The sequence below is a fragment of the Mesoplodon mirus genome (genome assembly GCF_964341445.2).
Source record: "Mesoplodon mirus genome assembly, chromosome: 6".
NCBI lineage: Eukaryota > Metazoa > Chordata > Mammalia > Artiodactyla > Ziphiidae > Mesoplodon > Mesoplodon mirus.
The window spans coordinates 140459467-140472767 of record NC_138982.1 but is presented as its reverse complement, the minus strand read 5'-3'; the positions used below and the strand labels follow the sequence as shown (position 1 = coordinate 140472767).

Here is a 13301-nt window from a genome sequence, read left to right as displayed (position 1 = left end):
GGTCAATTTGGGAATCCTGTTCTCTGGACACCTAGTCCTGGCCGTCCTCTGGATTTTTGGGAACAACGTAAGGATCATTTCACTCTGTATGCTTCACTGGCTCCAGCTGTGAAAGAGAGCCGATCATTCTTTAAGACTTTCTTAGTTTCAACATTTTACCACGCCCAGATTTTCATGAAAATTTAAGTATGTTGGGTTCTCTGGATTGACATTTCAGTGTTTTTATGAACCATGGGGATCAAAAGTTAAGAGCAAAATTGAGGCCAGACCCTTATTTTATAATTCTTTTGCTGGAAACATAGGAGCCTCTCAAACTATTCATCTGTTACAGGAAAAAATTCATCTGTTCTAGGCTCTCTGAAATCATTTGCTGGAAATGTCAGTATGCTTAAAAGTACATTCGACTTCTAATTTTTCTAAAAAATCTAAGCATTTTGGAACCTTTGTTGTACCCAAATCTAGTTACTTAAAAAGAGAATCATATTTTAGTCTCATGTATGAAATATAATCTAGTTGAGTTCTCTTCACTTTCTAGAACTGTCAGTCAACTGTGATGACCAAAGTCCAAAGGAGTGGTCCTCACATGTGATTGGTGCATTCAGTATTCAAATGAAATAATAAACATTGTATACTAACACGACGGTCCCTTTTGTTTGGGGGCAGTTCGCTTAGAATTTATGCCTTTCTCATAAGTTCATGAAAAATGGCATTGGTAGCCTGCCACTGGGCACATCAGAATATCCCAGCTTTCCTGGAGCTACAGAAAAAAACACCCCACACACAAGCACACACCAATCTAAAGTTCATGTCTTTTTATGGTAACACAGAGGCGGGCATATTAATTAATTATGCCACATTGCTGCCAAGTTTGGACTTTTTTTTGAATTCTCTGTCATAAAGCAGCCAAAGCAGTTCGCAAGTAAGTCCCCGCGGCTGGCCAAAGGTGCTGAGGGAATAAGCCATACGTGTTAACTAAGGCATCTGCCGACAGCTTTGGCAGGTAGGCGGGTAGGTAGGTGAGATGACCACAGACAAGGAGGGAAGCCAGACAGCAGGGAAGCAGGGACAGCATCCGTCGAGGCCAGGGAGAGTCACTTGCAGAGCTACAGTTGAAGGACTCATGTGTTCCTGGTTACCAGCCTGTGTGTAGCGATCCATTCTGGTTTTAATCCTACTAGGCTAGATCCTTTCCCTGCTTTGAAGTCCCAGGGCTGCTGGGGCGGGAGAATCCTATGCATCATCCTCTGTCAGTCATACTGCAACCAAAGGGATGATGAAACCTACATGTAATATACAAAGTCAAGTGGGTGAACAAAGGCATGCTGTTGGTACATAGCATTTGTTTGCTTCTAAAGAACAGCAGTTAATTTTCGTGGTCATCTTTGAAGCAGGTCTCTGAAGACCACCCTTCAGCTTCTTTTTACTCCTCCATTGTTCAGATGTGCTAAGTTAGCATGTGTGTGTGTGTATGTGTGTGTGTGTGTGTGTGTGTGAGATATTCCATTTATTTATTTGTTTGTTTCCTTTTCCTGACTTGTATTTAACCCTAGGTGCTTGCCTGCCTTGGTTTAATTAGCGTCACTTTGGGGCATGCGCTGTCTTTCCAGAATATGGACTGTGTTTCACCCCTTTGGAAATGAAACGTTTATCCTGAAGCGTCCTCATTTTTAGACTGCTTCTCCTCTAGCGAACAAAAGCAACTTTTGATATTCTGAAGTATATGGCCTTTCTCACTTTTATTCAGTACTAACTTGGAGGAGAATTTTAAGATACGAAGAAAAACTGTGTGTCCCCCCCTTATCTCTAGCTTTTGTAGATTTTTTTTCCCTAAATCGATCTCAATTAACTTTGATTTCTTTCTTTAGAAAACCATGTGGTGAAAAAATGCTTTGCCAGATGTGAGAATGGGTTCCTCCCCCTGCAAACACACACTGAAGCCTTGTTTCAGTTCTAGTATTTTGGTCCAGTTTTTAAATCTTAGGCTACATTTATTTGGTCATTGGTTGTGTTTGTGAGAATATCCTACTTTATCTTGGGGAGATACTCATATTTTAACATTGTTACTCTTTTCGTTGTGAAAGCCATTTTCTTTCTCATTTGTGATTTAAAGGTTCACCTGCCCCTTATATCTAACCTGTTTCTGCCAATTTCTGATACACATCACACATTTATTCATGTTTCTCTTCCCCGGTGAGCCAACACTGACATTACATAGCATGGTGTTCCCCTCCGAGGCTTGGTGGAGTCTGCAGGACCCTGCAGGAGAATGGAGGCAGCCTTCAGCCTCATTTTTGGCCCTGAGTGTGTAAAACCGTTCCATCCAGTGCTGCGATGGGAAAGGAGACCCTGTCTTGCACAGTTTATTGAAGAAGCTATAATTTTGCCTTTATTAATTAGCAAGACTGCACGAAGTCCGTGGTGCCGATTTGACTTTTAAACCCATGTCTGTGAGTTTAGATTCCTTACATCCCCTCACTCCGTTTGTGACCAGAAGAGAGAGCCACATGACTCAGGCTCCCCCGAATCTACTGTGCCCATTTCTCGGATTGTTGCCGTCTGTTTGTTGATGCGTTTGCTTTTGCTGGCGGTTCAAGATGCCTTACTTTTTTTTTTTCTGCCTTGTGCCTGATTCTGGCTCTTTTGTACATTTTGAGTTATTGTTTAAACCCCCAGCTTACTCTTTCCCAAACTGTCACAGGGCTGCGATTCTAAGAGATTTTAGAGATGCCGTGGCGGTGGGGGGTGGTGGGGGGTGGTTATCCATACACAGACACCTGGCCTCCACTCTGAGAGCCAGAGCCTTGCGTTTGTTCCTTTTGATTCTCCCTGCTCACTGGTTCACAGCACAGTGTGCCTGGCAGTGAAGTTCATGTACTCGGGGAGCGATGAAGAAGTTGGTCCCTGGGTAGATGGGGGATGGAGTGGGGGAGGACAACTGGATTGGGGGTGTTTGTGAAATCGCATGTGTTCCCTAAAGATTCGGACACTTCTGCGTAAGGGGGGGGGGGCTTCTGTCTTAGAAAGGCTGCTTCATAAGGCTCTATTATTAACGGGGGTGGGGAGAGCATCCTTACTTATTTAAGTATCAATTCAAAGAATAAGAAAGGAGTGCTAATGTAGACAATTATCGGAAACCAAGGAATATAAGAAGGGCATCCTAGGCTGTGGGGATATGAGGGAACAGAAGATAAAACACTCACCAGTGTCCTCACTAATTCCTTGCTTGCTCTTGGGCAGCTCGCCTCAAGGTGAGGTCTTGACCTTTCTGGGTCTCAGATTTTCCCATTTGGGGGATGAGGAGTTTGGACAAGAAGGTCTCCACAGTCCCCACTGGCTCCAAAGTTTCCATTTAAAAAACATGTGTGACCCAGACAGCATTTGCTTCTCACCAGCTGCATAGCAGTACCGAGAGTGTCCAAGGACTGAAATAAACATGAACTACCACATGGATTTCTCTTTTGGTTACAGAAAGCAAAATTGGACGGTCTCGTAGTTATCCTTTTAGTTGCTGCACACTATGTCATTCAAGTAGCTGAAATTTCCCAGTCGAATTTGCCTTTGCTGATTTGGCTGTAGAATGTCAGCCTAGCCATAGGCTAACCACTTGTTTGACTTAAAACCACAGAAGAATGCTCCAACAATGACACATTTCTATTTCTTCTCACCAAATCATGCAGAATGAGCAAAGATAGGAATAGAAAGTAAGGGAAAAAAAAAAAGAGCTAGTCAGTGATCTAGATATTTTAAACATCTTGGTATTTGGAGACCTCTGGCTAATTCACAGCTTTTTTTTTTTTTTTTTTTGGTTCATTTATCATCCAGATGTTCACCATCATGGAAGCACCACTTGAAACTCTATTTCAGCTAATAACTTAGAAGTGGAAAAATTTGTATCTCTGTCTCTTTGTCCTTTGGTGCCCCATTTCCCCCTCACTCTTCTTCTAAGTAGCTCTTCTTTAAAATCTCCTGGGAATGTGGCAGTTTTGCCAGATGCTTAGGTGTTAGCCGTCACATGTCTTTTTTTAATCTTCACGACCATTCTGTACCCTGTCTGCTTGAATTATAGATTGCGTTTGTCAAATAATGACACATGCAAATTGGATGTCTTCTAAGACCTTTGAAATCCAACTTCCTTGAGTTGAGATTAAAGTGGGTATTATCTGCACGGCTGTGGTCAAGGCTGGGATGTTTGGAGACCCACACAGAAGTTTTTCTAGGTCAGCCAGTTCCAACTCTTACCGTCTCTAGGGGAAAGAAAGCCAGCTCCTTTTTGCTGCTGAAAGGTGGAAATGGATACTGTAAAAACTACCTAAAAAGGGGGTCCCAGTTAGCAACTTTTTGAAGCGTGACTGTCCCTTGGCACGTCCTGAATGTGTGTTTCTTCGGGTGTTCAGGAAGCGCTATCTGTCGTGAGTGAGGACCAGTCATTGTTTGAGTGCGCGTACGGCACGCCACACCTGGCCAAGACGGACATGACCGCTTCCTCCTCCAGCGACTATGGACAGACATCCAAGATGAGCCCGCGTGTCCCTCAGCAGGACTGGCTGTCTCAACCCCCAGCCAGGGTCACCATCAAGATGGAATGTAACCCTAACCAGGTGAACGGCTCAAGGTAAGGAGACCACCGCCTCTTGCTCTCCCAGACCTCTGGTTTTCCCACCCCTTGCAAAGGCAAAGTGGAAATGGATCACACTTCCCCCCGAGGTGGTTTCAGAAACGGAGGGCATTGAACAGTAACCCTGGGCACTGCTGAGAAAATGTGTTCTCCAGTGGTTTGCGTGGAGGAGAGAGGTTGTAAAACCAGTAGTACATTTACCGAGAACTCGCTTTGAAGATGAGATGTTCAATTCCATTTCCCAGACGTGAGGGCTTTGTGGGAGGGGGCCTTGCCCACATATGGCAGAATTCGTCTCTGAGGTTTTTATTGCCTGGAAAGTAAAGCTGTCTTCTGTTTTCATGGAGGGAGAGTGTCAGCTAGTGGCCAGGCAGTGTAGCATATGTCCAAGCCATGTGACGTTGCTAATGGACCTACTTCCTGTGTCCTCCAGCCCCCCGCCCCCAACCTTCCCTCCTCTGTCACCTTCTTTGAATGCTTGCTTTTTCTTCTCCTCTTTACTTACACTTAAAACCAAGCACCAGTGTCACCCGTAAGTATTAACTCTCCTGAGTTTGTCACGATAGTGCTGTGGTCACCTAGAATGTATTAGCGAATTATCGAATGTATTATCCCTGGCACTCAAAAGCCTTTCTTTTTCTTTTTCTAAATTTATCTGTTTATTTTATTTATTTTTGTCTGCATTGGGTCTTCGTTGCTGCATACAGGCTTTTCTCTAGTTTCAGCGAGCAGGGGCTTCTCATTGCGGTGGCTTCTCTTGCTGCGGAGCACAGGCTCTAGGCACGTGGGCTTCAGTAGTTGTGGCACATGGGCTCAGTAGTTGTGGCTCGTGGGCTCTAGAGCTCAGGCTCAGTAGTTGTGGCGCACGGACTTAGTTGCTCCGTGGCATGTGGAATCTTCCTGGGCCAGGGCTTGAACCCGTGTCCCCGGCATTGGCAGGTGGATTCTTAACCAGTATGCCACCAGGGAAGCCCACAAAAGCATTTTCTTGGATGTAGTTTTGAAGAGTCAGGTTGATTTCAATTATGATATAATACCTCATATATATTCAGAAAGAATCGTATCAAATCTCAAGACAAAGAAAGAATAATTTCATTTAAATTTGCATGATCTGCCCAGAGTCACAAGAACAGCTCACAATTTTTAGTGCTTTACTATGTATAAAGCCCCTTTTACATCTGATGGCCTATCAGTCCTCCAGGCAGCCCTGTGAGGAATGCCTATCCCCATTTGATGGATGAGGAAACTGAGACTCAGGCATTTTCTGGCTAACCCAAATCAGCACTTAAAGCAACTCAGAATTTGGATTCCAATCAAGGGTGTTTGACTCCACACCCAGTGCATTTTTCCCACTCTGTCACAGCTATAATAGGCCCTTTTTGCTACGTATGTATTTTAATGCGAAATATGTTTTTTATAAGTGTCATGTTTTATAAGCACTGGAAACCATTGCATCAACTTCTAGTGTGGTGTCCGTGAAGGTGCCAAGTCACAGCCCTCAGAGGGAATGTCAACCATGAGGCTGGACGTGCCAAACAGGGAGATGGGAGGGGCCAGAACTGCCCTGGGCCCTGAGAAGTCAGTTCACTTCTGTGCCTCGAGTTTCTTCTTGAAAGTGGGAACGATAATTCTGATGCTGCCTATTTGCTACAACACTGGTCCTTTAAAGGGAATTCAAGCCAAGGCAGACCCATCTTAGACCTCATCAGGGGACTAATTCCTAGACTTCTGAAAGGACCATGGTAGAAAAGGCTATCATAGGGTCCAGGATGCCAGAGTCCTGGCCAGTTCCTCATTACATGTAAATATGTTACAGGTAAATCCTATCCATCTGATAGAATGGTTTCACTGACCATTCACTGTATCTGTTTCTGAGACTTGGAGGCATGCAGGTTAATCCTGTTCTGAAGAAGGCAGGGTGTTTATATAAAAGGGTAGTTGTGGAGCCAACCCTGTAAACATTGATGGATTCTATTTTTTGATGGAGTCACGTGATCCCATGCATGCCGGGGTAGTCACGGTGGGAGCATTAAGAGCAAGATGCATTTCTAAAGTGTTCTTCTTCCAAGGCTAGTTTCTACCTATGGGAAATACATCAGCACGTGTGTGTGTGTGCACGTATGTGTGTGTGTGTGAGAGAGAGAGAGAGAGGGAGATTGTGTGTGCAAGGGAGAGATTATGAGAGAGATAGAGATGGAGATGGAGAAAGAGGAAGATAAATAATTAGAGAGAGAGGGAAAAAAAGCTTCAGGCAAAGGGCACTGAGATGGTCTCCAGCTGGCAGTTAGCAGAGAGGACCATGCCCTGGCCCTTATTTGCAGAGTCTGGCCTCGGGCCAGCTCCAGGAATGCCAGTCTGGATTTAGCAAGCCTCAGAAAGGAGACTGAATGAGGAGGTGAGAACAATGTTGCAGAAATGAAACTTTCTCTCCTTCTCACTGAATTTAAATAAATGAATGAATAAATAAGTAAGCAAACAAACAAACAAACAAATAAATGAATAAATAAATAAGAGAGAAGTGTGAATACCGGTTCCTTCAATGCCAGCCTGTGCTTCCTTTCAAGAGCTGATGTCCACCTGCCCTCCTGGCCAAGCCCTGGGGCCGCCTTCCCAGCCCGAGGTGGTCACCACAGGGATTTGGGATGGGTGGGGGGACTTGAGGTGACCCTGAGCCTGGCCTAGGGGCTTCAAGTCCCCAAGAAAGACACAGGCCCCCGGAAAGCTTCGCCCGCGTTCCTCAGCCGGCTGACCTTGGAAAGCTTCTTGGCCGTTCCTGTCAGGCAGCTGCGAAGCTGCGGACTCAGGCGAGGGTCTCTTTCCTGGGAAAGGAGATCGTTTTTGGAGAAACTGGACCATTTTCTTGCAAGGGGACAATGGAAGCGTCAGTAGCTTCCACTCTCAGGCCCTCATGGAATCCTAAGATGCTCAGAATGCTCCCCTCAGAGGATCATTAAAGGCAATTCCAGCTTTGGGAGCAAACTGGGATGTGTTTTGGTGGCGGCTACTGAGGGAAGTCAACCTTGTCGTGGTCCTCATCTTCCTCCTGGATGTCCGGTGGTGCTGGCCCAACAGCCGCTGCCCGGAAGGGGGGCACGGCTGCCTGCATTTGCCTGGGAACTTGATGGGAAATGGCAAGCCTGGTGTGGAGCAAGGGGTGAGGGGCACAGAGGGGAGGAGCACAAGGGAGAGGAGCACAGGGGGCAGGAGCAGAGGGGGGAGGAGGACGGGGGAGGAGCAGAGGGGGAGGAGCACGGGGGGAGGAGGATGTGGGGGAGGAGGATGTGGGGGAGGAGGATGGGGAGGAGCACGGGGGGAGGAGAGCGGGGGGAGGAGCACGGGGGGGAGGAGGACGGGGGAGGAGCGTGGGGGGGAGGAGCACAGCTTGTGGAACTGAGCTATGATGCAGATGTCAACTGGTCACCAAGTACTCTCCTTCCCCTCACCGTGGAATGTTCTGGGTGAACAGGACACAGACATGTATTGATCCTCTTTGTAGAAGAGGCTCCTGCCCATCTTTTCTGAGCTCTGTGTGCTGGATCCAGCTCAGTGGGGCTGGTCTGGTGTGTCCATCAGGGTTCTCCAGAGAAACAAAACCAATGGAATGCACAATGAAGAGATTGACTGTAAGGAACTGGCTCACACAGTTGTGGAAGCTGTCAAGTCTGAGGTCTGTAGGGTGTACCAGCAGGCTGGAAACTCAAGCAGGAGGAGATGCCACAGTCTGTTTTTGTTTTTTCAAATTTATTTTATTTTTTTGTACAGCAGGTTCTTATTAGTTATTATTTTATACATATTAGTGTATACACGTCAATCCCAGTCTCCCAGTGCATCCCATCCCTCCCCTGCCGCTTTCCCCCCTTGGTGTCCATACGTTTGTTCTCTACAGCTGTGTCTCTATTTCAGATGCAACAGTCTTGAGGCAGAATTCCTTCTTCCTTAGGGGAAGCTCAGGTTTTGTTCTTTAGACCTTCCATTGATAAGATGAGGCCCACCCACGTTATCAAGGATAATCACTTTTACTTAACATCAATGGATGGTAGATGTTAACCGCATCTATGAAATACCTTCAGACCAACACCTCAATTGGCATTGGAATAAGTCACTGAGTGCAGTGGCCTGGCCAGGTGGACACAGGAAACCGACCACACCTGGTGCTTCTGGCCTCTCGGCTGGTCAGTGGTTAGTGGGGCCATTCCTTTCAGATTTCCAAATCAGCATTTCCTGGGATTGCCAGTTCCCTGTCCCTGAGGGGCTCAGCCTGGCTGGATGGGAAGTGTTGGGGGGTGTCACACATCAGATTGGTGGATCAACAGGACCGGCCTTCAGGCTGTGACCTTGTGGAATATTGCAAGTGGGTGGTGAGGCACAGTCTGCTCTTCAGAACATAACGGGCTGCCTGAAGGGGCATGGAGGAAGGAAAAACTCAAAATTCATCAGCGGACCTAAGACCCATTTCATCTAGAGGAGTAGAAGAGTCCAGCAGACAAGAGGGCTGCCCGGGATCAGATCTGCAGATTTTGCCAACTTGCGGCATGATCTTTACACGTGTCAGCTCCAGTTCCATAAAAGGGAACATGGACCTGCATTGACTTTGCTTTCATTCTAGAGATCTTGAATGGGCACCTGGCTGTACCAGCTCTGCCCAAAGTGTCAGGGGGTAGAGACCCAGGTCATGGAGACAGCGATCCTTCCTGGAGGGGCTCGCGGCAGAGACACTGCAGAAGTGAGCGTGGTTGAGCACCAGGGACCAGGATGCAGCTCGTAAATGTGCCGCCTCCCTGCATCTTTCCGGAGGTGGTGGCTGCCTCACCCACCACCTGGAAGCCCCAGGCCAGGGGTGCTGAGAGTGAGGGACTGCAGCAAGAAAGGAAGTGCATCTCCTGACCCCCAGCCCAGCAGCTCCTCCTCACTGTCCTTGCTCTGAGCTTTTGTGTGGTGGACTTCCATACAGTACACTGGCCTCTTGAAGTCAAGTTCAGGGGGAGTTTACGTAAGTCAAAAATTGGACTTTGGCTGGAACGTGCAGGCTGTTACCTTTGTGGCCCCTTGTTGCTCTTTTGCAAACACCCCCCGGGGGGAAGAGCCCCCTGTACAGCCTGGGCGTTGCCAGAACATGACCTAGCTCCTTCCGTATAAGATACGGTCCCTGGGAATGGTCCTGTCTGTCCCTATCGACCCATTACCCTCGGAGGAAAAGGCTAAGGCTTGGAGGAGGGAGGAACTGAATTTCCCAAGCAAGTGATGGAATTCTGCAAAACCTTAGCTCCAATGCGCACACAAGCTCCTGAAATGAAATACGAGTGGTGAAATGAGATCTACTGCCATTATAACAGCTCTATAAAAAATAATAAAAGGAAAACAGGAGAGAAAGGAACCATGCCTTGTGAGCCAACAGGGATGTAATTGTGGGTTTGGCTTGGCGGCTGCCATATCAGAGGACATGATTCTTGCAGACACTAATCCAATTGCACATTGTGTAGACACAAGACATCATTTCTCAGCTTCAGCGGTCCCCGACACCCTGCCTTTCCCCTTCCTTCACTCCAGCCTCACCCACAAGAAACCCCCAAGTGTTCACACAATGGAGACATGTCAGTGCAGCCCAGCTGGAACAGCTGTTCACAGAGGGCCCTGCTGGGGCTTCAGAACTGCCTGACCTCCAGCGAGCCCCCTGCTGATGGCCTTGATTCTATGTGAGGTTTCTAAGGGTCAAGCCACTGTAGACTGGCAAGATAGACCAAGAAACACGCACGCACACACACACACATGCACATGCACACTCATACTCACATACGGTCCACGAGAAAATTGTCTTCCATCACAAGCAGGCAGTATGGTGTGCAAGCCTTTACTCTCTCAGCATCCCTGTCTCGGAGATTCAGTCGACTCTCAGGCGGGTGGAATTGGGCATCCTTCATCCTTCCACAGGCAGTAGAAACTCCTGGTAGCCCACCAGGAAGTCGCGGCAATTTCGTGCCGCCCACCTGGAGGCTCACTGCAGCTGGAATTGAATGACTCTGTGTGCCACACTATGAGTCCTGCTCTTAGCCCAGTACCCGAGCCACCTGGAGTCATTAATCTATTGTTGGAGTCTGTTGGGTGAGAGGTCCCCTGGTGCGCTGATTTTCAAAGTGGGGCTCTAAGATCTGCTGCATCAGCACCATCTGGGAGCTCATTAGAGATTCAGATTCTCAGGCCCTGCCCAGACCTGCTGAGTCCGAAGCTCTGGGGGTGCGACCCAGCACTCCTGCTTTAACAAGCCCCCCTCCCCTACCCCGGGATTATGACACTCACTGGTCTGAGAAACACAGTCCCGTTGCAGCATCCAGGGAGATAAAAAAAAATGAGAATCCCTGGAACTGGATAAAGGTGGCCTATAGAGTGGATAATCTGGGAGAACAAAGTGCAGAGGAGGGTTCGCTCTCAGGAAGTCTGTCTGCCTAGGTGGAGGGCCACCCTGCTCGCCTCTCACTGCAGTGGCTTTTGTCTGGCTGAGCCTGTGAGGTGAGAGATTGGGCCTTGCCTCTCTCTGTTGTCTGGGAAGGAGATTCACTGTGTGCTGTGAAGAACTCCAGTCTAGGATCAGATGACAGGATGCTTTTGATGTAATATTTAAAAAGCATGCTGTCTGGAGTGTGATGAAGATGACAGAAAAGGGGGCTCCCTGATTGGTCCATCTTGGTGTCAGACGTCCTGGTTATGCACGGAGTCATTCATTCATCCAACAAGTATGTACTGAGCACCTATTATGTGCAGTCACTGTTTTAGGTACTTGACATACAGTCGTAAAACATACACAAGAATATTGCCTCTCTAAGTTCACTTTCTAGCAGGAAAGACAGCCAGTGAACCAGATAGCTAATTAAAGGCTAACAGGTTAGATTGTGGTAAATGCTAAGGAAAAAAGAAAACTAAAGCAGGGCAGGGGGTGGCAGTTCTGGAAAGGGCAGCCTGAAAAGATCACCTCTGAGAACATGACATTTGAGTAAAGCCCCAAAGTCAGTGAGGGAGAAGGTTCCATGGTTACCCAGTAGGAGAATATTCCAGGTAAAGGGAGTGGTGAGTGCAGAGACCCTGAGGTCAGCCTGAAGTTGTGGCTGATGTTTAGTGACCAAGGGGAAGAGTGATGGGAGATGAGGCTGAGTGATTGTGAGGCCAGTGAGGGGCTTTGATCTTCGCTCTGAGCGAGCTAGGAGGCCGCTGGGGGCCGTAAGCAAAGGAGGGACGCGATGTCCCTCAGATGTAGCAGGATCTCCCTGGCTCCTGTGTTGAAGCCGAGACCGCTAGGAGGCCCTTCAGGAGTTAGGGTAGGAGATGGTGAGGCCTGCATGAGGGTGGTTGCAATGCAGGGCTGGGAAAAGCGATTGCATTCTGGACGTATTTTGAAGGTAGAACTGATGTGTTTTGCTGACGGGTATGGAGTGAGGAAGAGGGAAGTGAGGCTGAGCCCCTGGTTGGGGGGTGTACCCCAAATGAGGGGTGGACAAGCCACACCTGGAATCCTCCTGAGAATCGAGCCTGGGCCCCTCTAGTTATCAGCCCAGACGCAGGGGGCTTGCACTTACCTCTAATAAGCACCAGGCAAAATAGGACGAGCTCTGGTCTCCTTGCCTGAGTGCGGGGGATCTTAGTCATTAAACCAGTGGTTCTCAGCCACCATGGCTGTGCCCCCAGGGAGCCAGTTGGCAGTGTCTGCAGACAGTTTTTTTTTTTTTTTTTGCGGTACGCGGGCCTCTCACTGTTGTGGCCTCTCCCGTTGCGGAGCACAGGCTCCGGACACCCAGGCTCAGCGGCCATGGCTCACGGGCCCAGCCACTCCGCGGCATGTGGGATCTTCCCGGACCGGGGCACGAACCCGTGTCCCCTGCATCGTCAGGCGGACTCTCAACCACTGAGCCACTAGGGAAGCCCTGCAGACAGTTTTGATTGTCACACCTGTGAGGCGTTCCTGGCATCTAGTGAGTTGAGGCTAGAGGTGCCGCTCAGCGTCCTACAACACACAGGACAGCATCTGCCCCAAAAAAGAATCATCTGGCCCCAAAGGTCTGTAGTCTCAAAGTGGAGACACTGCACTAAACCATTTATTTGGTGTTCACTCTTCATCATAGACTGTGTTTGCTATGAAGATGAGTTAAGAGAAGCTTACGGTCCGTCAAAGGTGAAAAAGATTCGGTGAGGTCGCATGACAAGTACAAGTTCAGGGGGATGCTCTGGGCCTGGCCATAGCAGGGATGAGAGTATGACTCAGTTTCCCCAGGCAGGAAAGACTCCCAGAGGAGTGATATTAGTATTTCTATAACGCACTGTGATTTATTAATAGATTTTAGGATACAACATATCATCCAATTTCCTCATTAAATCTATGAGATGGCATCAAGATTATACCCATTTTACGCATGGAGACCATTAAGTCTCCATAACTTAAGTCTGCCTGCCATGGGCCATGTGACCCCAGGCCTGTGCTCCTCTTTCTCCCTCAGGGCTGCTTCCTTTAGCCAGGCATCACCTCTGTGTTGGCAGGGACGGTGGAGTTTTGCCAGGTGATGGATGAGCAATATGTCTGATTTTTTGTCTTCTGAGAGGCATTAAACCCAAACACCAACCATATTTTGATTTCTTGTATATATTTCACAGTTAAAAAAATTTACTTTCCTCTCATTTTACTTTATTATAACAGATCAAGTAA

General features: G+C 47.9%; 1 protein-coding gene across 8 annotated transcripts in view; it reads left to right on the top strand.

The window, feature by feature from the left end:
- The window catches only part of ERG (ETS transcription factor ERG), a 279810-nt gene that overhangs the window by 212703 nt on the left and 53806 nt on the right, over positions 1–13301 (top strand). For all 8 annotated transcript variants that reach the window (XM_082626209.1, XM_082626216.1, XM_082626214.1 and 5 more), the window contains one exon: positions 4395–4612. In XM_082626209.1, coding sequence (XP_082482335.1) covers positions 4395–4612 — 218 coding nt within the window. The remainder of the gene's footprint in view (positions 1–4394; positions 4613–13301) is intronic.